Consider the following 25,339-nt stretch of genomic DNA (forward strand, 5'->3'; position numbering starts at 1 on the left):
ATCACTAAAGCTGGTCACACACAGGCGACAGGGTCCAGTTGGAAAGATATCACAGTGCGGGTCCCCAAAATGTGCACAATGCCAGATTAAGAACAGATAGGATCATTATTGGGCAGGTTTAAACGCAGTCCGAGTACTTGTATTGGTCTGTGTTTGTGGTCATCTTCTGGTAAATCACACTGTAACAAAGAAGTGGACGGTCTGTCCAGCTAAATTAAATGGCCAGATCTCTCCCAAATTTGCCACCAATATATGTGGCTAAACTGGAAAGTGACCCTCTTGTTTGGCACTCAAGTAAATCAACAAGATTGTCCCGTAAGACCCGTTATGCCCTCTCATCGAATCCATATTATTGTACCAAGTCTTAACACTTGTGAACACTGCAGGCAATGATGAAATTAATGTAGAGCAATGTAACAATTAGAAGCTTAGGCTTGTCATACAGTGTGTGTACAGGTCCATACGTTCACATTATTTTTGACCATATCAGCTATACGTTCAACAAGCTTTAAAAGAATACACATTGAAAGTGTATTAACGCCCATGTGGGCAAGCCCTTAGGACGTCCATTTAGAAACAATTAATTGCATTTAAAGGATGAACACTACAATATCATACACATGTGTATCTTTAAAAGGGTTTCCCTTTTTTGGAAAAAGCCCACTCTCCGATCTAGTGCCTTCCTCCCCTGGGACTCCGTTGGTTGCAGTTTAATGGCTGACAGGCACTGCTGTGTAAGCCTGCATGCCGGGTACAGCAGGGCTACAGCCAGAGAAACACTTGGAAGTAGATTGGGCATCAGATGAAAGTGGCACCTGAGTGTATGGCCACACCACTTGTCAATAACGGGCAGCATTGACCCCACAAACCAGGTCTGGAGGCTTCAAGCATTGTACCTGGAGGTCTCCAATATTCTGCATGCAGAAAGGATGTAAGGGTGGGTTGAACGAGTGGAACCCACCCAAGTCTATGATGCCTGCAGTACATAATCACGTCACACTCAGAACAAAACAGACAACCAGAATAGAACATATGAAATAACATGACTTTCTTTTCTCTAAATATATACAACACAGGACCAACCCCTTCTTACAGAGATCATGAGAACATCTTCCATTCTGCAGACTGATTTATGTATCAGTATACATTATATTTGTACCCACTTTTTAACTGTGCGTATTTAGAGATGAGAGCTTTTAATGCGAGGAGCAGAACTCAATTTACCAATGTCGCTGCATACGGACTAATGTAGACCTGCAGTAAGCAATAACTGAACTAATATGGACCTGTGGATCCACTGACCAGGTTTAAATGGACTGAAGTCCCACAAGTGCCAACCTCCACTCTGTGTATGAGCTTCGAGTAACACACCTGAGTAACACAAATGAACAAAGTTCATACATTCAACTTCTTTCTTTCACAGTTGCTTCCACCTTAAACAAACTGAAAGTCCTTTCTAATTGTGTGTTCTAGATAACAAAACTCAGTTTAAGACCATGAACTAATATACAACTACGATGTACCAGGTAGCAGCCCACCAATCACCTAGCAAAATAACAAAAAGTGAGATTATCAAAATACTCCTGGCTTTGAGAAGGAACAGTTTAGTTTCATTACTGATGTGAACATCTCCAATTCTTTTGGAATTATTACAGCATTTTGTATTTATTTATTTTTTTAACATTTGTAATTCTAGGTGTTATTTTTGTCTACTTTACTGTTCTAAATGAAGACTGGGCGCCTCTAGTAGGATGAGTTCTCCCGCACATTAGAAATGACAGGTTACCTGTATAACACCATGGAAGACTCCACACAGAGCAAATATATGAGGTTATAGAGATACATACAGATATTGAGTTTTAACGTGCTTTTGAATTTGCATTTTGAGAGCCTGCATAACCACAATGCATAAAGCAATAATGACCTAGCACTGCCAGTATGAACAGAATGACATTTATTTTGCTTACCTCAATATTTTTGCTGGCTACATTCTTAACAACAGCTGGAAATAGCTCAGAGGCATTTTTTCCATGTGAAATCATCTTAAAAAAAGAGAAAATAAAAAGTTAGCCAAACAAGGGAGTTTATCAATCTATAGGTGTAGAACAATGCTACTCAATCTATTCTTATCAAGCACTATCTTATCTCAGCAATGCTTGTGAAATTGTATACAGTATAGGAGCGCTGTGAACATACACTGGTGCAGCTCATAACGCAAAAGACAAACAAAAAAAGAAAACTTTATACATGACTAAATAATGGTATGGTCCACACATGATGGAAAGTTAGATGTACATTTGTTTTACAGCGTTGCATAAAAAGGTTTGTGAATTTGTTTGACAAAATGACCTTTAAATACTAAAAATAGTATTTCTCACATTCCCCCAATAATGAACCAAAACTGTGAAATTTGCTTTAAGGCTAAATAGTTCAATAGTACTGTGTAGTTGTAAGCTCATCCGATTAGCCATGCGTTGTTACATCACTGCTATCCTCTGCTTGTCTTTATGCAAATAAAGCCAAATACTGCTGTAATGAGCAGTTACACAAGTGTGTGCAACGGACAAGCTTATAAACACCGGGATGGCTGTAAAGTTATACTGCTCTGGCACTAGAGTTTATAAAATGGGTCACTGGCTATAAATCAATCTTGCTGTGGTCACTAGCAATGGTTGGGTCATCTGTATGCAGCACAAAACATATGCCGACACTTGCACAACACAGAAGAAGAATATTTGTAAAAGGGAAAATAAACCCACATATTTATCGCTCAACAAAACTATATTCTCCTTCCCAGCAATTCTCTATGAAGAAAAATGTTTGATACAGAAGATTGTGAACATATATGTAGGTTTAGCACCAAGCTCTCTGTGGTTTAAAGGAAAAGATAGATGGTTACCGATTAGATATAGTTTAAACAATGAATTCCAGTGGTACGCTGCTTACCTGATCCTGTGCAGGTTCGCAGATTTCTTATGGCACACTGATATCTCAGTACGGCACCCTATGCAGACTGTCACTTACAGCTTAGGGGCACCAGTGATGCATTCTATTAAATTGCGATCAGGCATTAAAAATGGAGAAAACATCATTTTGCAATTGCCATTTTACGGAATAAACTGCTAATAAACGGACCTATGGCAGGAGAAATCAAAGATAATCAATATAACGTCTCTTATTGTGGCCCCCATAGACTGATATGGGGACTGTGAAACTCTGCAATGCATAAAGCTTTAAAAAGCTCAGCTTTTCGCAGAAAGGCAACGCCATCCTGACACATTTGTCATTATGCCGAAGCCTCTCCAGCTTACAATGGAAGTGCTGTGGCCATAGCACTTCCTCCATTTACCGACAGGCTGCCGGTAACTAGTAGAAGCAATGTGGGGGGGTTTCGCCAGGGTTCCCAGAGCAGCCCCTGCATGGTACATTTAAGTGGTGCTTAAACATGCAGCGTTTAATACATAGACCCATAAGGGTGTTGTCATACTGCAGTTTGTGGACTCTCTTCAGCAATTACAGTGTAGAGATCACAAGAACTGAATCAAAGAGACACAGAGTCTTTCAGCCGAGTCACTTTAGTGTGACTCCCATGTGTCATCAAAGGAGCAATTCAGTTCTTAGACGTGGTTGTAGCTGGAGAAACCCAGTATTCACAGAGAAGCATGATCCTCTCAACAAACATACAACACATGGGTGTCGGGGGCAGGAGACAATTCACTTCCTGGGTGGGACCAGGTGACATTATTACTGGACTCCTCCAACATCAGCCTCATCCATTAACCTGTCAGATCAAAGGTGACCCCGAGAGCTTGCACTTACCATGGCTTGTACGGAGAGTGATATGAAATCACAGATTTAAATAAAATTTTGAATTGTTTTTATTTTGGGGTTTGTTGTGGGGGTTTTTTTGTTTTTTTAAATAAAATAAAAAAAAAAAAAAAACAAACAATCTGACCCCCATAAAAAAACATGTAAAAAAAACAAACAAAAAAATAAAACACTGCAACAAGTATATTTTAAAATATCTAACTAAAAAGGGAGCTGTTGAAAGTTGTTGATTATATTTTGCTGTATATTTCTGGGTGTGCACTACTAATTTTTTGGCCCTCTCATAAAAACTAAATGTAAAATAATAAGAACAATATTCTAAGAATATTAAAAGAATAACCCTGTAATCCAGGGGGAAAAAAAAATATAAACTTTTGACACAACAATAAAACTTTTATGTAGGCTATAAAAAACAAAACTATCACACACTGATCTTCAGAAAAATATGAAATAGCTCTGGACAAGCTTTGTAGAGAAACACCATTAGTACACAAAGTATATTACATGAATAAGAACCTACCCCAACAATCCTTTTCATTGCTTCTAGTTTGGCAGAATCTTTGTTACTTTCCAGCATTTGCATTAAGTCTTCATTCCTAAACACAAGGGAGAAATTGTAGATTTAGAACACAAACAATAAAATCACTATGTATTACAGGATATGTAGTGCAGAAAAACAGATTTACCATTATAAAATGATTTAATTTCCTGTTTTTCAAGGACAGCTTTGTTTTTTTGCTTTTGAAAAGTTTTAAGTTATCCAACGCTTATTTTATTAACATTCAGGAAAAGCCATACAGAACATCTACAATTACAGGTGGATAGAGAACAGACTATTAGATGATGTAGTCACAAGTGTAAACTGGTGCAGCACTTGTCAGATTCATGGTCAATACATCACTGCCAGAAAAACGCTATATACAAAAAAGCAAATATTAGAAAAATTGGTGAAAAATATAATGGTACAAACATTTTGATCGCCAAGTAGTTGAAAACAATTGTATCATGTGTGGGTTACCTTTACAGAATCTCTCCCTCCCTCCAACGCAAGGTCGTATCCTCTTGTTTCAGACACTCATATTTAAATATTTTATTATTTCTTAATCTTTATACAGTGGCACTGAACAGATAATGTTTTAATCACTCAACTCAGTTCCCGACACACACACACGGTATGTTTTTGAACTGTGGGTGGAAATCTAAGCACCCAAAGATGGCGAGAACATATAAATGTCACACAGTACCCCAAATTCCACATAGTGCCCTAGTCAGGACAGAATCTGTGTCAGCAATACTAACCATTGTGCCACAGTGTTGCTTTCCTGAATGTTGTCAATAACCCTGATGTAATTAAAGATTTCATATTACCATATAGTTACTGTCCTGTTTTTAAACTGTACATTTGAATGTGGTTGTCCAGTCCCATCTGTGGCCATACTCCTTACCTTGTCACGCTAGCAGTCCCCCTTCATATACAAACAAGTATTTTACTAGCTTTCCCCAATGCCTCAATTACTATTTGGTGATCTCCCTGACATTGAAGATAAAACATCCTAGGTCCTGTCCCGCTATCATTATGAACAGTACATTAACTTTCATTATGTGTTCTGGGTAGAGTACATGTTAGCATCCTCTACCAGTCAAGACCTCCTTATACAAAGCCTGGCAGAGCACCATGGCACCCAAGGGCATGGGAACTCCACATTTGTCACCCGAGTCCTACCTTACCTAGCCACCATAATATATGCCATGTTATCTTGGCAAGTAGGTGCACACATACAAGACACTGGAATGTATATTCTGCTATGGATAGATGTGTAATATATGATGCTTGTTTGCTTATGCTGAATCATCTATACTTGTGTTCTACTATCCCGGGGACCCATTATATCTGCTCGTTACCTCAAAATCTGAAGGAAAAAAAAAAGTGAGAAGATTAAACACTTAGAAATTCCGCATTTGCCACATGCCTCAAACAGAAACATTTCTAAAACTAGAATAACTGCATAGCTCTATAACATATCACTGCAGGACACGTGTCTTAGCCTGACAATGGCAAACAACCAAATGGAGGTGAAGTCTCCTTTTATGAGCAAAGGCAAACAGAAGGTTAATTAGTACTCTTTATAAATTATTTCCAGACACCCTCTTTCCAACCTTGTCTGAAATGGATCACATATGCATATTAAGAGACAGCTTCCAATCTGTGCAAGTCTAACACAGCTAGGTTATTTCCGAGGGCAGTTTGTAAATACAGCACAATAAAGTCACACATACTGGAGCTTCTAAAGCTCTCTGTACTAGGCAATAACTTGTCTCCTGTTCATTTCTACAGACAAGATACCAGATAATTGCAGATAAACTCCAAAAACATACTGGTAGATTAATTGGCTGCTAACAAATTGACCAGTGTCTGTGTGTTAGGGAATTTAGACTGTAAGCCCCAATGGGGCAGGGACTGATGTGAGTGAGTTCTCTGTACAGCGCTGTGGAATTAGTGGCGCTATATAAATAAATGGTGATGATGATGATAAAGTCCACTACTAAAAATGCTCACATACAACCCTGAAAATGTTTCACATAATGAACATTCAGGTTAGATTTTTCAACCCCCAGTGAAATACAAGCGGTTTGACAAGTTGCCCAAGTTCTAAAGACACCTCTGATCATCAAGCAAGTACTGGATCTAAGGTCATTAGCATAATTGTTTTAGAAAGGAGGATTAGCACATAATATTCTATTCACTTGGTGCATTGTAAGAGACTAAGGAGAGAAATTCCAAAGGCATTTACTATAGGCTGCTCCGGGTACAAAGCACTGCACACAGCACAAGACAGACAGGTATGTTTGCTGATTTGAACAGTATACTCGCATTGCCAACGCCTACAAGTGACTCAATAAATTACCTCCCACCATGCTCAAAAACTCATCCCATGACTTCATTAATAAATAAATCAGGACACAATTATTAAAGCAAAGCACCAGAACTTTATTTTACCTTTTGAAGAGCAAAATAGCATAAAATACGCACAAATATAAAAAGGACAGAAAATGCAACACGGTCACTGTAATGTTAATACATACCTAGTAATTGATTGAGTGAAAGGCTGCTCAGCGCTGCTTAATCCTATTTCCTCAGCAGTTGGCTCTGGATTTAAACTTAGCTGAAGGTTGTCTGCCGCATTGAGGACAGACTTGACAGCAGAGGTAGCACTCACTTTCTTTATTAAATTAATTTGCTGTTCCATGGTCCACAAGCCCAATCAAAGAAGTGGACAACGGTTTCAAATTCCCAGACTTGATCTTCCGAATAAATCCCTGGGACACAATTACGGTGGCAGAACAGGATACCAACTCCCTCTAGCACACAGCAGATTTCTTGAAATTTTCAAAGGCCATTTCCTTTAAAAAACAAGCTTTGCCATGCTGCATAGAATACAGTTGGCTTCAAGTGACAAATCATCCAGTGTTTTTGTTTTAATGAAAAGGCTTAGGGGCTGCTCGATTAACGCGTCTCTCATGCCTGTTAATGTATGTACAAACAAGAGGAAGCTCTAAACAAAAGTTCCTTTTTTCCTCTGATGTGTAGTTTAAGATGACACAATCCCACATGTCATGTTCACATGGTATAAGGGAGAAAGTGAGGAAGCCCATCTACTCACATGACTTCTCAGAAGAATGTACAATAACTCAAATGCTGCTCTACAAGTGTGTATGGAAACCTGAACGCAGACCTTCCCACAAGGTGTGTCTAGATCATAGAAAGCATTCAAAGCTACATAAAAAGGTTAATGAGCTTGGTCAGGTCAGTTTCTGAAAGGTAAAGAGATTGTCTCATTTCTAGGACATAGCATGGAACAATGGAAGAATGTGTACAATCCATTATTTTAGGTACAATATATTTTAAATAAATATATATCAAACAGGAACAAAAAAACATTAAAACCAAAACACCTTACAAGATAATTAATTGGATGTTTTGCCACATTATGGCATGCATGTGTGCCATGTCACGTGTTCACAACATGTGCCACATGATTTGAAGAGTACAACACGATGACAAGTGAGCACACTCCTCTCACAAAGGGTATTAATCGTTTCAGGTATTAAACAAAAAACCACCACCACACACACAGTGGTGCCAGGCTAGCAGGAAGCTGCGTGGTTACGTAGCGCTAAGGATATACTTCTTAGTAAATGTACATTAGCCATGTGTAACTACACACATATAATGGGGTCAGTCTACGGGAGAGCGGCAGCAGCATATTGGGGACCCCGGGTGAGTACCACAGAGCTATATTCTGGGGAACCAAGAGGAGCGTCGTCAATGGACAATAATTTACAGATCTTCAGAAGAGCAAACAGGGTTGGGAGGGTGAACACTGTTTTGCATTTATTCTTCATCAGTGTAGAGTTAATTAAACCCGCTCACCTGCTGTGTCTAAAGTCCTCTAATAATGTAGTATGTGACTCCAAAGAGACTGTTCCTGCTAGATATGACAGTCCTAAGAGGAATATGACGTCTTAAGTCATCACTTTACACCAGAAATGGGACTTGCCAGAAATAAGTTGTCACCAGCAGTTTACCATCCCTGCCATCGCACCACATCCACACTATAGTATTACATGTCAGCAGGCCTAGTAAACTGCAATATGGGAATGTGCCAGTATTGTGGATACAGCCAGGGCTGCCAAGAGGAATTCAGGGCCCCGGTACAACAACTTAATGGGGCCCCCCTTATAGTTGAGCATGGAAGCAGATAGATGAGAGGGAGGGTGCGGGGCAGGTCCAGGAGACAATCTGGTAACAGAATAATGTTTGTCCCATGATTAGAATACAATTCCTGCTACAAAAAAAAAAAGGAGAACAAAGGGGAAGGGTCGAAACTAAAATAAATAAAATATTTTGATTGCCAGCTACAGTTTAGTCCAGTGGTTCCCAAACTTTCTCAGTTCGAGGCACCTTTAGGGTCACCATAATCTTTCCAAGGCACCCCTAACCCAAAATAATTACCGGGTAGTCCCGTTTTTTTAAGTAGTTGTGTCAAAATGACGTAAGATGTATTTAGGCCCCTTCACCATCACATTGTGCCCCTTCATCATATCACTGCACCCCTTCACCATATTACTCTGCCCCCCTTTTCGCCATCTCACACCCTGTCCCCCTCCTTCAGCGTCTCTCTCTGTCCCCCTCCTTCAGCGTCTCTCTCTGTCCCCCTCCTTCAGCGTCTCTCTCTGTCCCCCTCCTTCAGCGTCTCTCTCTGTCCCCCTCCTTCAGCGTCTCTCTCTGTCCCCCTCCTTCAGCGTCTCTCTCTGTCCCCCTCCTTCAGCTTCTCTCTCTGTCCCCCTCCTTCAGCGTCTCTCTCTGTCCCCCTCCATCAGCGTCTCTCTCTGTCCCCCTCCTTCAGCGTCTCTCTCTGTCCCCCTCCTTCAGCGTCTCTCTCTGTCCCCCTCCTTCAGCGTCTCTCTCTGTCCCCCTCCTTCAGCTTCTCTCTCTGTCCCCCTCCTTCAGCGTCTCTCTGTCCCCCTCCTTCAGCGTCTCTCTCTGTCCCCCTCCTTTAGCGTCTCTCTCTGTCCCCCTCCATCAGCTTCTCTCTCTGTCCCCCTCCATCAGCGTCTTTCTGTCCCCCTCCTTCAGCGTCTCTCTCTGTCCCCCTCCTTCAGCGTCTCTCTCTGTCCCCCTCCTTCAGCGTCTCTCTGTCCCCCTCCTTCAGCGTCTCTCTCTGTCCCCCTCCTTCAGCGTCTCTCTCTGTCCCCCTCCTTCAGCGTCTCTCTCTGTCCCCCTCCTTCAGCGTCTCTCTCTGTCCCCCTCCTTCAGCGTCTCTCTCTGTCCCCCTCCATCAGCTTCTCTCTCTGTCCCCCTCCATCAGCGTCTCTCTGTCCCCCTCCTTCAGCGTCTCTCTCTGTCCCCCTCCTTCAGCGTCTCTCTCTGTCCCCCTCCATCAGCGTCTCTCTCTGTCCCCCTCCTTCAGCGTCTCTCTCTGTCCCCCTCCTTCAGCGTCTCTCTCTGTCCCCCTCCTTCAGCGTCTCTCTCTGTCCCCCTCCTTCAGCGTCTCTCTCTGTCCCCCTCCTTCAGCGTCTCTCTCTGTCCCCCTCCTTCAGCGTCTCTCTCTGTCCCCCTCCTTCAGCGTCTCTCTCTGTCCCCCTCCATCAGCGTCTCTCTCTGTCCCCCTCCATCAGCGTCTCTCTCTGTCCCCCTCCTTCAGCGTCTCTCTCTGTCCCCCTCCTTCAGCGTCTCTCTCTGTCCCCCTCCTTCAGCGTCTCTCTCTGTCCCCCTCCTTCAGCGTCTCTCTCTGTCCCCCTCCTTCAGCGTCTCTCTCTGTCCCCCTCCTTCAGCGTCTCTCTCTGTCCCCCTCCTTCAGCGTCTCTCTCTGTCCCCCTCCTTCAGCGTCTCTCTCTGTCCCCCTCCTTCAGCTTCTCTCTCTGTCCCCCTCCTTCAGCTTCTCTCTCTGTCCCCCTCCTTCAGCGTCTCTCTCTGTCCCCCTCCATCAGCGTGTCTCTCTGTCCCCCTCCATCAGCGTGTCTCTCTGTCCCCCTCCTTCAGCGTCTCTCTCTGTCCCCCTCCTTCAGCGTCTCTCTCTGTCCCCCTCCTTCAGCGTCTCTCTCTGTCCCCCTCCTTCAGCGTCTCTCTCTGTCCCCCTCCATCAGCTTCTCTCTCTGTCCCCCTCCTTCAGCTTCTCTCTCTGTCCCCCTCCTTCAGCTTCTCTCTCTGTCCCCCTCCTTCAGCTTCTCTCTCTGTCCCCCTCCATCAGCGTGTCTCTCTGTCCCCCTCCTTCAGCTTCTCTCTCTGTCCCCCTCCTTCAGCTTCTCTCTGTCCCCCTCCTTCAGCTTCTCTCTCTGTCCCCCTCCATCAGCGTGTCTCTCTGTCCCCCTCCATCAGCTTCTCTCTCTGTCCCCCTCCATCAGCTTCTCTCTCTGTCCCCCTCCATCAGCTTCTCTCTCTGTCCCCCTCCATCAGCTTCTCTCTCTGTCCCCCTCCATCAGCTTCTCTCTCTGTCCCCCTCCATCAGCTTCTCTCTCTGTCCCCCTCCATCAGCTTCTCTCTCTGTCCCCCTCCATCAGCGTGTCTCTCTGTGTCAACCTTCAGCGTGTCTCTCTGTGCCCCCCCTTCACTTCCTTTACTTACTTTCTTTCCTGACGTCCTCTCTGCTGCTGCTCCTCACTGAGGCTGACGAACGTGATGACGTCACGCCCGGCAGTCAGTGAGGAGGAGGATCCGGTGCTGGATGATTGGTAAGTTTTTTTTCTTCTTTTTATTGCTAGGGCGATCGCGGCACCCCTATGACAGTGCCGCGGCAGCCCAGGGAGCCGCGGCGCACACTTTGGGAACTGCTGGTTTAGTCAACTGAAGGGTGATGCAATATAGGGTGAAATGTGGTTTACATCAGCTTTATTAATGAAGCTAACACTAAATGCAAGTCATTTCACATAAAAGTAACATTGATAAATATATTCAGGAGAAATATAAGAAACTAAAACTTTAGCGATAAGTTTGTGATCATGAGAAAAATATTAATTCCTATGCGCACCAGCCTGTCTGTAAAACAATATCTGGCATTAATAACGGCAAGAGCCTTTCAAACCCTGAAATAGTTGGTACCACACTAGTCTGCACTAAGTTACATTCAAAGCTAACCTTCAAGAGCAAGTAAACCGCCTACTGGATATAAAAGATAGCAAAGCCTAGTTAATATGTACCAAAGTCCTAAACCTGCCCAGCATGTGATCAGACACTGTGCTGAAAAAAAGCTTTGAACGGTGGAGAACCTCTATCTTGCATTCCTATTGGACAAAAGTCGCAGGGGTATATTTACTAAGCTGCGGGTTTGATTGAAAAAGTGGAGATGTTGCCTACAGCAACCAATCATATTCTAGCTGTCATTTTGTAGAATGCACTAAATAAATGACAGCTAGAATCTGATTGGTTGCTATAGGCAACATCTCCACTTTTTGAAACCCGCAGTTTAGTAAATCTAGCCCCAAGTGTGAATGGTTAACTTGCAGACTCCTCAATAACAGATTGGTGAATGCACACATACAGCTGGTATAACAGACATGTTATGTCATTTTCATGTTTCTGTCACACAAAGGCATTCTTTTTCCACGGATTAAGCTTGGAATGTGAATCTGTTTTTTTATTTCTTTTTTTTTTTTTTTTTTTTTTTAACTACAGGACAAAGTCAGGGTCAAACTGAACATTGTATTTTACTTTCATGTTTCATACATATAAAAAAAAAAAAAAAAAAAACTACCAGGAGATTAAGTTACCTTTATAATGCTGGATGTATTGCTTCTATCATCATCATCATTTATATAGCGCCATTAATTCCGCAGCGCTGTACAGAGAACTCATTCACATCAGTCCCTGCCCCATTGGGGCTTACAGTCTAAATTCCCTAACACTAACACACACAGACACAGACACACACACACACAGACTAGGGTCAATTTGTTAGCAGCCAATTAACCTACCAGTATGTTTTTGGAGTGTGGGAAGAAACCGGAGCACCCGGAGGAAACCCACACAAACTCCACACAGATAAGGCCATGGTCGGGAACTGAACTCATGACCCCAGAGCTGTAAGGCAGATGTGCTAACCACTACGCCACCGTACTGCTTCTATGTTCCCAACCTTGAATAAAATCATATTACGCCTGTATTATTGTAAAGCATATGGTCTGCTGTGAAATATATGCTGTTTTAGCATTGTTTTGCTGGAGGTCATAGATGAAGTTTCATTATAAGTGACCAAAGCAAACAGTCCATCTCCCACCCATACAAATCAATATGCAGAAAATGAAGATTACCTCTACATAATCACACACATAATAAAGGAAAGGAAACACCCTACCAATTAGATGAATTTGTATTTAAGGAGTGTATAAGTGGTACTATGCTTTAATTGGAAATACATTTTTGTTACATGGATAATATATTCTCTGTTTACATTTATATTACTTATGCGGGTGGGCATAGAATCATTGGAAAGCATAAATAATTATTTCATCAGGTCAAATAGCAAAAAATAACCGGTAAAAAGAAAAAATATTTAAAAAGATAACATCTATAAAAATAATTATAGCCTCCTGGCCAAACAAAGGCTTGATTAACATTTATGACAATTCTCCAGCCTTTTATATACTTGGTAATTAGTTGGAAGATCCCTTGTTTTAACACAGTAACAATAGACAATATATAGACAGTTTTCTCAGTAAACTAAGCTACTGCTATTTTTTTCCTTCCATAATGTCAAACCCGTTATGTAAAGCTGGGTACACACCTATGCAATCTTACTTCAAATATCTAACTATTTCACCAATGATTAAAAGTCTTGATGAACATGCTGATCTATATGTACACATCTACACAATTTACAGTCAGATCTGATATCTGCAGCTCTCAGATTGTGACCCTATACACACCACAAATATCTGCCTACACTGACGGTCGTGAGTGTATACACACTGCCACATTTGTCCAACATAGTTCCATCATCGATTGTGATTTTTAGTCAGTTTACAAAACCAAATCAACAGATGCGATGTGTTTTGGTACAATAAAACATGATCGTGGGAGCGTACACACTCTCGCAAAATCTAACCAACAGTTGTGAATTGCATAGATATGTACCCATCTTAACTGAGAGATTTGTATACGTATAAATTACTGACAAAAAGCAGCATCTGACAAGGGATTTGGAAGGCTGGCCATTTAAACAACTGCAGGGCTTTCAAAAAGGGTGACTTCTTAATCCCTGCACTAGGCAGCTGATCATACTATACAAACTATTACCATCTCCCATTAACAGTGCGAATGTTGTGTAAAATAAATAAATACAGAGTATACTGGTTTGGTTTAGGTCTGCAAATAAGAGCTCAGATCTCAGGCTTGTTTGCATTTGGAGGCTATTTACTGCAATTGTTCTAGTGACATCTTGTGGATGCAAGTTAGTACTGTTTGTGTAATTATATACAGCGGTAGCGGGTTTAGAACAGTGCATGAAAATTGTGCAAAAGTCTTAACATTAACATTTTAATGGCAGAAAAACAGAAAAAATGCTATAAAGTTTTCTTTAAATATACACACATAGGGGGGAATTCATTTGTCCGCAAGTTTTTTTTTTTAGACTGCGTTAAGTCATTTTAATGCTGTTATTTTTTATAATTTTCGAGCAGGTTAACTTTACCCGCAATGCAATTCCATTTTTAATGCTCTGTTTTTTTCATGAAACGGTCCAGTCACGCTCCAGTAGAAGGTCTATTGAAAGTATAGGGTGTGCGAGAGGCAGCCGCGTTAAAAGCTATTCAATTGTTTTTTAATGCGACGGGTAAAACAGGCAAATATTCTGTTTTATCTCGCACCTCTTTGGGGTGTGTTAAAAATAAAAAACCTCTGAAAAGTATTTGAAATGATGCAATAATGTGAAAAAAAAGTTAAACTTATGTTCATCACTAATGCCTCACATGTAAAAGTTGATTTTCTTGTGATAAAATGAAAGAAAAAAAAAATAAATAAAATAAAATCACTAATTTATTATATTTATGTAGGTTTTTGGTACAAATATGAATGTAGTAATGTGTTTTGACATGGTATAGATGATTGTATGGTAAAAAATAGTTCAATTAAAAAATATGCTAAGGAAAGTACTGTAATGTAGATATTATCAATGTGTAATGCAATCTAATGTATGGAAATGTATGCAAAACCTGTTTTTTGTGTTATACATGACCGCGTTAAAACTCCCCTTCACTCCCCCAAAAACTCGCAAACACAATGATTAACGAGCGGGGGCAGCGTTCCCACTTTTTCAATTGAATTGCACAAGTTTTCACGCTGCGCTAAATTAAAACGGTCGCTACTGCAGTTATAAACCCGCAGGAATTTTTTTTTTTATTATTTTTTTTTTTTTTTTTTTTTTTTTAACGCTGCAGGGAAAATAAGAAAAAAAAACTTGGGACAATTTAATACCCCCTATAAGGTAACATGAGTTTGAGGTCTATCATAGCACTCTTCCTTTGATTTGCAGCCAGCTCCTCCTGTATATGCAAACATTTCACATAGCTAAATATGCCCACTCAGGCTGTAAGGTTAGCAGGTTCACTTTGGTTAACATCACATTCTATAAACACACACACACGCACATTTGCCAAACACACTTCCAAGCGCATACTGACTAAACCAAATAAAGGGCAAGGCAACGCATTCAGCCAACACAGCGGTTCCCCTCTAAAAGAAAGATAGTCCCCTAAATAAAATTTCCTCCTGTTCAGTTAAGATACTCAGATATGCAAATCTTTTACAGATGTAACATTTGTATTACAATCACGTGGTTACTCCCAATATAACACGTCTACAGAAAATAACAGTGAAAAGTTCTCACTGAATTCACTACTAGTAGTTCCCAATAAATCCATACAGATACTTTAAAATATTTGGGAATTAAATGATAAAAATACACACACAGACAGTTGGTAATGCATAAAATACATGAGCTCAAAAGCAAGTTAGCATATTAGATTTCTTTTAACATTTAAACTATGGCTTTACATGCTACTAAGTGTTTATGCAGTGGCCAGTAACATTTATAAACCAGGCACAATTAAAAGTTTCAGTAAAATGGGGCAAAATCTAATGCAAATTAGCAATTGTAAAATTTGTTCAGTCATCTGATTGGCTCCAATAAACAGAAGAACAATTATAATAATAATATATGACAACATACTAGGGGGTTAAGGGCTCCTAAATCCCTCCACAAAGATTACCTACAAACATTTATTTATATACCGCCAGCGCCACACAATTGGGAACAAACACAGTAAAACAATACTGGGTAAGACGGAGAGACAGAGAGGTAAGAGGGTCCTGCTCAATAGGACAATGGGAGTATACAATATGTAGCACTTAATCCCATGTATCATATTGGCCCAGCCAGAATGCAAGTGTAAAAAGTGCTTAGTGGATTATAGGGTACCCTGGGGAGGATAAGAGGGTGGTTGTGGAATTTGATAAGCTGGTCTGAAGAGGTGGGTTTTCAGAGAACACTGAAAAAGGTTTAAAGACAGGAGGAAAAAGTCTTATTGTGCGAGGGAGGGAATTCCACAAAGTATGTGCAGCCTGATAAAGCCCTTTAACTGAGAAAGGGAGCAGGTAATGTCTGGACGCAGATCTCGTGCAGACCGGAGCACTTCCTGAGGAGCCCTTCTGCTCCACGGGAGGTTTCTGCCCTCCCTGAGCTCACCTTAGGACACCTGCGTTACGGTTTGACAGGTGTCCCGCCCCAGTCAAACTCCCCACCTGCCACTGTCCTCGGAGCGGGTCTAGTTGGAAGGTATTTTGAGACAAGTGAGGAGATGTTGCTGCAGTTTCATTGATGTTAGTAGAAGTATTTTATATTATATACATACATATATAGTCTCAAAATATCTCCCAACTTGACACCTCCGTTCTGCACAAGGTCTGCGTCTCTTCCACTCTCATCACCACCTCCCATTCTTGGTTACAGGATTTTTTTGGGCTGCACCCACTTTGTGAAATTTCCTCCCTTGCACAATAAGACTTTCCTCTAGTCTTCAAACCTTCAAGCGTTCTCTGAATACCCACCTCTTCAGGCAAGTTTATAATATTCCTCAACCACCCTCTTCACCTCACTAGGTTACCTTATTACCACCGATTACACAGTTCACACAAGACAACCACCTTGTGACCAACACTGCTGTGTGACTGATCATATATCCCACTAAGTACTTTCTACCTTTGCATTTTAGCTAAACCAATATGCAATATAGAGCACTTACCCATGTGTATCAAACTCCCATTGTCCCATAGACTGTAAGCTTACCAGCAGGGTCTTCTTACCAACGTCTGTATGTATTACCCAGTATCTTTTATTACTTTGTTTTTGTTCCCAAGTGTTAAGTGCTACAGAATCTGCTGGCACTATATAAATAAATGTTGATGATTATGACGGGTATACTTTGCCATGTTGGGGGATGGGCTGCTATTTCCATACATTACAGCAGTGGTTTCCAACTTTTATTTACACTGGGACCCACCAAATGTTTTGCAGTGCTTCACCGGGAACAACACACTGTGGTTTTGGTTGCTCTTGATGCCAAATATATGTAAAACCTATTTTAAAATAATCATTTTATTTTCTTGCATTTTGAGAGAATATCTCTTTGTTGGTCATAAAGGTGTTCTAGGGGGGTTGTGACAATTCAGCACATGGCTGATCAGAAGTTGATGCTGCTGCATTGTGTGTGTTTCAAGGCCAGCGTTTTTACTTCCCTTGTTTAACCAGCGATCCATTGTCAATTGTAGCCAGAAAGAAATGTGGGTGGGATTCTGACCATATATAACTATTTGTGGGTAAAGTATGACGTAACTGGGTGTAGCAGAGGCGAGGTTTATTTTGTCCCACTTTTGGGATTTTTAATGTTGGAAGCAATGGTTTATATTTGTCATTAACTAGATAGGAAACATTGTTTTATTCTTGTTGAAAAGTGTGTCTTTTTCTGGTTAGAGAAAGTATGCACTTCAGGAGGAGTCAGTGATCTGCCGCCCTCCAGCCAGGGGTGTTTTAAGACATGAGTGGGCCTGGGGGCAACACTAGTCCTTGGGCCCCCCATCCCTGAACAAAATGCAAATAAAGGTGCACACGGATTCAAGAGAAGCAAAGAGCTGTCTAACTCACTGACATTGCTGCAGAGCAGACTCCAATGTTACTACAGTAAAGTTTCATATCTCCAGATACTGTAGAGCTACAAGATGCCGACAGGCCATTCTGATCATTCTAACTCCTCCCTCCCTGGCGGGACTTGATATGTCACCTGACAGACGACATATCACAAGTAGATCTATCCAGTTGATAATAAGGGGGTAATTTAATTGTCAGCGATGTGCGGATATCGGCCTGTGCACATTGAAGGCAAATACAGTACAAATCTCTGCTCATTTTTCCCTCACACCTCTATGGGGTTAGAGGAAATATGAGCGAAGATTTCCGTCAAAATTTGTGCCACAAAGTGTCTCTGGAATGTCAGTGAGACAGTTCGCGGCTAACTGAATTCCCCCCTAAGAATAGTGCAGCCATTACGGATTTCTCTCTAAGAACCCGCAGTGAACACTTCAAGTACTCCTAGGGGTTCCGAACCCCTGGTTGGGAATCATAGAGCTAAAGGACTTGGTGAAGGAGATGGGGTCTCACCTTATAGAGTACATCTTGCACCTTCCAGTTACAACTGGGGGAGAATTAGATCTAGGGGTAAATGTATCAAGCTGAGAGTTTTCCGGCGGGTTTGAAAAGTGGAGATGTTGCCTATACCAACCAATCAGATTCTAGCTCTCATTTTGTAGAATGATAGCTAGAATATGATTGGTTTTTCAAACCCGCCGGAAAAACTCTCAGCTTGATATATTTGCCCCCTAGACTCTTTCAGACCAATGTAAAACAAAACTTCAAACACACAAAAGTGACACATGTAACAAAGATATATTATATAATAATATAGAATATAATATCCCCTCACCATCACAATTCACTTAAGCCATACAGGCGTATAAACTGAGCAATATTTTAGGACAAAATCACAAAAGCTTACTTGAATGAAACAGTTAGGAAGTTACACTGTGACGTGACATTTACACGTCTGTACTGCGCATATAGATAATTCTTGATAGTAGTTTTTATTTGCCTTGCAAACAACTGCTCTAAAATAAAGTTTTAGGTCTTACATCAAACTTCTCCATTGTATCTTAAGGCATGGTCCCGGGTCAAGACTCTCCTTATGGCACAACCAAGTATCAGAAACGCAGAGGACCTTAGATTATTTACACCAGGGTTGTCCAGCACGCCTGTAAATGTGGCCCAGAAGGGGTTTTGGTTGTGGCAAGGGGGCAGCACTGTTAATGGTTAAAAAAAAATCCTGCAAAAAAAAGAAAAGAAAATACTTACCCCGTCAGCTGGTACTCCGGCTCCCTCCCTTGTCTCCTCCTCCGTGCGGTGCTCGCAGTGAATGTCGGGCGTGATGTGATCACGCCCAACATCCATTGCGGAGCGCAGCACAGAGGATTCACCCGCGCGAGAAGAACAATCAGCAGCACAGAATTGGAGAAGAGAAGAGGACAGGAGAACAAGCCGATTAAAAGGTGAGTTAAGGGGGATTTTTTTCATTATTTCAAGGGACGCTGACCAGTGAATAAAAGTCACCTGGTCCTGGAGCATCATGGAACTTATCTCCCTGCTACATACTTCTTCTTGAAATACTAATGGGGCATTATATATTATTCTCTTTGGCCCATTATAAGTTGTTATCCCTTAACTAACATAGTGGTGTAATTAGCAAAACAGGTCACAATTTGGGGTCACAGTGATGTATGTCAGGTACCGCATGCCTGGTCAGGGCACCCTGATATACAATGCCTGGCTTAAATGCACTTTATTGATATTGCATCGAAACAATACAAAAAGTGATTATAGTATAATAACTAGAGAGGATTTTTTGAACAGGGCGATTGAAAGGTAAGTATAGGGGGATTTGAAAAAAAAGTGATATATATATATCTCACTTTTTTTCTTATATATATATATATATATATATATATATATATATATATATATATATATATATATATATATAATGTTAACTATGTTTTCTATGGTTTTTTGGATTATCAGCTATCGTTATTGTTAGTGTATCTTATGTGCGGCCCAAACCAACTTGCCGTCTTCCAATGTGGCCCGGGGAAGCTAAAAGGTTGGACACCCCTGACTTACACTCATCTACAGACAGACGTAGTGAATACCAGATAATGTACCATAACCCACAAAAACTCTGATTTAACATGTACTTTGGTAAACTGGTTTATGCGAGTGCCCTTCTGCAAGTTTTGTTTTTAAAGTTTAGAAATGAATGTCTGAATTATTTATAAACATTGTTTTATACAACGGTGTATAGTCTGTGCTAGGGATGGGATTATTTCATACCGGAGGTAAAATGTGAAGGCATAACTTCTAGACGGACTACTCTCCTATTCCACATTAATGTATATGAGGACACAGACCAGACTGCATTATATATAATTTTTCCGAAGGGGACTATTATTTCATTATACATGGTATGCAATAAACTCATGCCCTTGAATTGCAGCCAACTTTGGATATATAAGGGCCAATTCAACACAGAGGCGTTATTCAAGGAATAACGTGGCCTGCGCACTACTATTGGTAAAATAATTAACTCTGATTTTTGCTCGCACCTCTTGGGGCTAAAAGTAAAAATCCGGGATAAAATTACTGTATTAAAAGGTACTAGCGTCGCGTTAATCCTAAAGTGGCCGAATTGAATCTGCCCCATAAGGGGATACTGATGAAAACAAAAGAAATGTGATGTAACCAGTAGCAACCAGTCAGATTTTATATCATTTTGTAAACTGTATTAGAAAAATTGACAGTAGATGGTTTCTATTAGTTACTGCAATGTTGTGTAATCTAGACGTGTTCTGCTCACAGCTGTACAAGGGTATGATATAAGGGGTGAAGGTGATTATCGCCCAAGGTGACGACTTCGCTCCATTTGTGTGCCTGCACATCTTTTAACCCTCGTTTATGTAAACAGGTCTCATTTTAAGAATTTAAAAACTATCAGATCACCCTGCAGTTTATGAATTTTAATCAATTAAATATCATTATGTGCGTGGGATGCTAGTGTCTTACAATTATTACGAAGCACATACACCATTTTCCTAAGTACAGCAATGGCAAGTTTGAAAGTCCACACCAGCAGTTATCAACAGGCAGCCAAGAAAGCCTGTGCCACCTGGCTGGGGAGGGGGGGGGGCACAGGCTTGCCTGCATCCCCTCTCCCCCCACCCAGGTACTCCTGATCTTATGAGAATGGGTGCATCGGACTTCTATGTCACATGACCTCGTCTGCACAGTGCAGGGAGGTGACACGGTAACCTAGAGGAGAAGTCAGTGCACTGAGCTCTTCTCTGTGCGGCCCCTTGGAAGGTGGGAGGGCCTCCAGCTATTATACATTGCCCATTACTGGTCCACACGCTACAATGCAGAAGGGACAGCTCATACAGCTTCAGTGACAACTATTAAAGCAGCCCTTTCAGCAATTTCAGACTTCTCCAGGCTCTTATGCCTGGGAAGCAACAATTACCAATGTTAGAAGGGTAAAGTAACTCACAAATACCATGAATGTACTGGACACCATGCTTCTACTATTCAAGGGGAAAAGAACTTTAATGACCATTTTTTTTCCTGATGTTAGGATAAGTAATAAAAATAAGAAGTTCTAGCAATCAAAGTTAAACTAAGGACCAGAGTCATTACGGAGAGCAAAGCAAAAAAAAAAAAAAAGGCGTAACTTTGCATCTGGGCAAAACCATGTCCATGTTGCATTGGAGGGGGAGGTAAATTTAAAATGTGGGGACAGACACACAGTTGGGGTAAAGAATGTTCTACATCAACTTTACATTTCAGTGTAAAAATAAAGCTATTAAGTATTTGTGTGCTACATGAAAGAGCAGCCAGTATTTAACTTACGTGCAAAATAATAAACTAATTTACACCGCTTGCAACATCGTTTGTCCATGAGCAAACCTACTCCTTTTTTTTGGGGGGGGGGGGGGGGGGGGGAGTTTTGCTCTCCTTAACGACTCAAGCCCTAAATGTATTCTGCGGCACTGATGCAGAAAACCCCATTTACTCATCTTTGTAACCACAATTGTTATGTTCTGGAGATTAATTGGTTTCACCAGAAATAACTGCTCCTGTGAAGAGCTTTCTAAGCCAATTATTTTGCATATATATTTCTGTACACTTAGAGCTTTCTATCGGTAGCACACAAGAATACAGGAAGAAAATAAACTTTTACACTAGGCTTCTCATAACTACTTCCAAACAACCCAAGACAATAACCCCAAAGTTCTTTCACACATAGAAATACCAAATAGATAACAAGGTCAAGATGCAGTCATAGCATCCAGAACAAAAAAAAAGTATACATTTTATTTACAGGTTACATACATATTTGAACCGATGACACAGTCAGTCTGAAGTGCCGTCATTGTACCAAGAATGCCTATCAAAATAGATTATTGATCGACATAAAAGCAATGTTAGTACACATGGAATATTTCCAACATCTGCTGCTTGATGCCAGTGTACAGGAAATTTTATGCAGACATATGATCTTCATTTTGACAGCCGTTCAAGCTGCAGTCACCACAGCTAATGCTGAAGATACCACTGGTACAAAGAAGCACCCACGTATATGAGTCCTCAGGCTATTTTCCTATCCTAGTACACCACAAATGCACGCAAGACGGATTAAGTGAAGATGTACCAGAGAGTAGCCAGATAAAAAAAATAGTTTGACGGCGCCTATTTTGTGAGTTCGGAACCAAATGGATATAAATGTATATTGAGATGAGTGCATGACACTCATGCAAAATAGGTCACTATCATGGAGACAGTTTATCTGGATAACAGATTTAGATTTAAAAAAAAAAAAAAATGACTTGATGTCCAAGAGTTTTTCTTTTCTAATTTTCTCCCAACGGCACTGTAAGAGCATCAAACTGTATATTTTATAATGAAATAATACATTGCTGCTAGCAGAGTATTGGATTTACTAAACAGAATAAATACTGAAACATTGAGCCACAGGCCAATAAATTATTTACGTTTACTTTGACATAAATAATCAAATTTGTGACTTCGAACTACATATGAACTGGAATACAATTGTATAAGAGGAAGTTCGAACATATGATTAAAACACTTTCTATGGGGCCGACTCAATTCGGCCACATTAGACTAGGAATAATGCGGCGCAATTTGAATTACCGTTAATATGGTAATTTTAACCTGGATTTTTGCTTGCAGCACCAAGAGCTGTGAACAAAAAAAAATCAGCGTTAAAATTACCGTACTAATGGTAATACTGCACACTTTTACCGTAATAGTGGTAATAGTGCGCGGGCCACGTTAATCCTAGAATAACGCGGCTGAATTGAATTGGCCCCTATGAAAATGAACTTAAAATACTGTTTTAAGTATGTTTGATAAATAATTGCATAATCTCTGACGGGTAAAAAAAAAAAAAAAAAAAAAAGATTAACTTATAATTTAGAATATTACTGAAAGGTTCACAAGTACATACTGAGGTTAACTTCTAATTCACGTCTTATCTTGTTCTTCGTGCTCCAAATTCTTATTCAAAAACGTTATTGTTCTATTATTAAATCAAGTTGGATAACTGATTTCACAGTGAAGTTCTGCGGAGGGGAGTACCTTACATAAAACCTATTGTATTGTATTTATCCTGTTCCAACCAGGTTTTGGACACTAAATCAGGGGGCAAACTAGCCATTTTTTTTACCAATTTGAATGTTTTTTCAAGGTTTGAATTTTGGACCAGCAATTTGACAGTGAAAATCTAGACGAGGACCCCTTACAGGGTACATATTTAGACTGGCCAGAGAGTTGTGGGCATCAGAAAAAGTGGCTAAGTAGGCACTATAAGAATTTTTACCAACTGGAATAAGAGGCTATACTTTATCAAGAGCTAAACCATTTTTATTAAAACCTTATGGCGTCAGTCTAAAAACAAAATGGTTTAACTCTTGAAAATCTTCAGCTCACGTTTATTAATATTATTAACATAAATTTTAGAAATGTCTCCTATACCCACTTTGCCACCAGTTCTGATGCTCAAAATCCTGTTCGGCCATACTAAAAACAAGTGGGTTTTATGTAAGGCAACCTATTGCCATCCCAAATTATTAAAAACAGCTTGTGTGCCCAATTTGCCAGCCGATATAATGCCTACAACATTGTTGGGCCACATAAAAATAAAAGTCAGCTTTATATAAGTCACCGAGGTCTAGATTTCTATTGTCAAATTGCTGGCCCAACATCATGTAACCATTGAAAAACTATAGATACTTATTCAAATTAAAAATGACTAGTGTGCCCACTTCACCACTGTTTTGATGCCCACAACCTTACTGGTCAGGTTGTAGCTATGAGACCCATGTCAATGGATATCCAGGAGAAATCAGTGATCAAACTTGATTTAATAACTGCAGAAAGTGGAGCAAACAGAGAGAATGAAAAGCTAACTTCAGCCTTGTTTCATAAATGCTGCCAATTATTGGGATATATATGATCTAAACAATATTCTTAAAAAAAGGTAATAGGTTACAGCAATATACAGCACAAAGCTTAGCTATCACTGGCACTACAAGTCTCAGCATGCAGTCACCAGACCATATACAGTGCAGACACATTCAGCACATGGTCAATGAAGCTGTAGAACTACAAGTCCCACAATGACAAGTAAACAGTATGGCCACAGACTTATGACAGCTCCTGATCCTCCATGCTTTCCCCAGAGCTCCTGTCTGACCTCCCCTATTTCTTACTTCTTCAGATCGACGCTGAACAGCCCGAAGCCTGCCGGTGTGGAGCTGCCGCCGCCCGGTGTGGCCTCCTGCGCCAGCTCCGTAGACTCCCCGCCTCCTCCACCGCTGTAGTCGTGGTTGTAGGTGAGGGCCGTGCTGGAGTTAGACATGGAGCTGCTCATACTGGGACTGCGCTAAGTGCTGGGACGGGAGAACTGCGGAACACGGTACCGACTGCTCGCACTACGGAAGCCGGGCGAGGCGGAGGGTAAAGTCACGTGACAGGGGGATGAGCGCTGACACGGCGCCGCTGAGGGAACAGCCGCTGGCTCGGAATTCCAGCTTCACCAATCAGAAACGGGAAACACCAGAGGGGGCGTGTCAGCGCCTGTGTAAGAATGTGTCACATGTCACCTTCCAGGTAGTTGTGTACATTACTATTGGTGACGTCATCGATCTGTCTGAGATGTCACTTCTTAATGTGGTGCATGAAGGAAGGTGGACAGAGGAAAGTTTAGTATGTCCTATTTCCTCCCAGCTTTATTCATTTATCCCAATACGAGGCTGAAGTTAGCTTCTTATTCACTTCTTATTCATGCTCCAGCTTCTTATTCAGAAAAGCTTATTTTTAAAGGATTAAATCTAGTTGGATCACTGATTTCACATCAGATTGATACTAAAGGGTGTCCCTTATACAAACTGAAATAGTATTTAGCCTGAGCAAACAAGGTTTTGGGCGTGAAATCAGGGAGCAAAGTGGGCAAAGTCACCATATTTTATTATTTTGAATAAGTAGCTGCAGTTTTGCAAGGGTTAAATGCTGTTGGGCCACCAATTTGACAGTGGGAAGCAACACAGGGTGGTCAATTACATATAAAACACCTGTCTTTTGCCTGGCCCAACACTGTTTTGGGCATGAAATCAGGTGGTAAAATGGGCACAGATAGCATTTTGAATAAGTAGCTCTAGTTTTGCAAGGGTTGATTTGTTTTTATTAAAAATTGCAACAACAATAAATCCCATATAAACTTGTCCAAAATAAAATAGACTATATACAACACCAAGGGGTGAAATGGACCAATAGGAACAAAA

At 40.8% G+C, this 25,339-nt stretch overlaps 1 protein-coding gene across 1 annotated transcript in view; it reads right to left on the reverse strand.

The window, feature by feature from the left end:
* Positions 1 to 24,580, reverse strand: part of AP3B1 (adaptor related protein complex 3 subunit beta 1) — a 150,766-nt gene extending 126,186 nt beyond the window's left edge. Inside the window, 3 exon segments of the mRNA XM_075182307.1 lie at positions 1,968 to 2,042; positions 4,349 to 4,424; positions 24,269 to 24,580. Of these exon segments, the coding sequence (XP_075038408.1) occupies positions 1,968 to 2,042; positions 4,349 to 4,424; positions 24,269 to 24,429 (312 nt within the window). The 5' untranslated portion in view covers positions 24,430 to 24,580.
* Between the last annotated feature and the right edge of the window lie 759 nt (positions 24,581 to 25,339).

This window comes from Mixophyes fleayi, chromosome 1, assembly GCF_038048845.1.
Source record: "Mixophyes fleayi isolate aMixFle1 chromosome 1, aMixFle1.hap1, whole genome shotgun sequence".
In the NCBI taxonomy this organism is placed as follows: Eukaryota; Metazoa; Chordata; class Amphibia; order Anura; family Limnodynastidae; genus Mixophyes; species Mixophyes fleayi.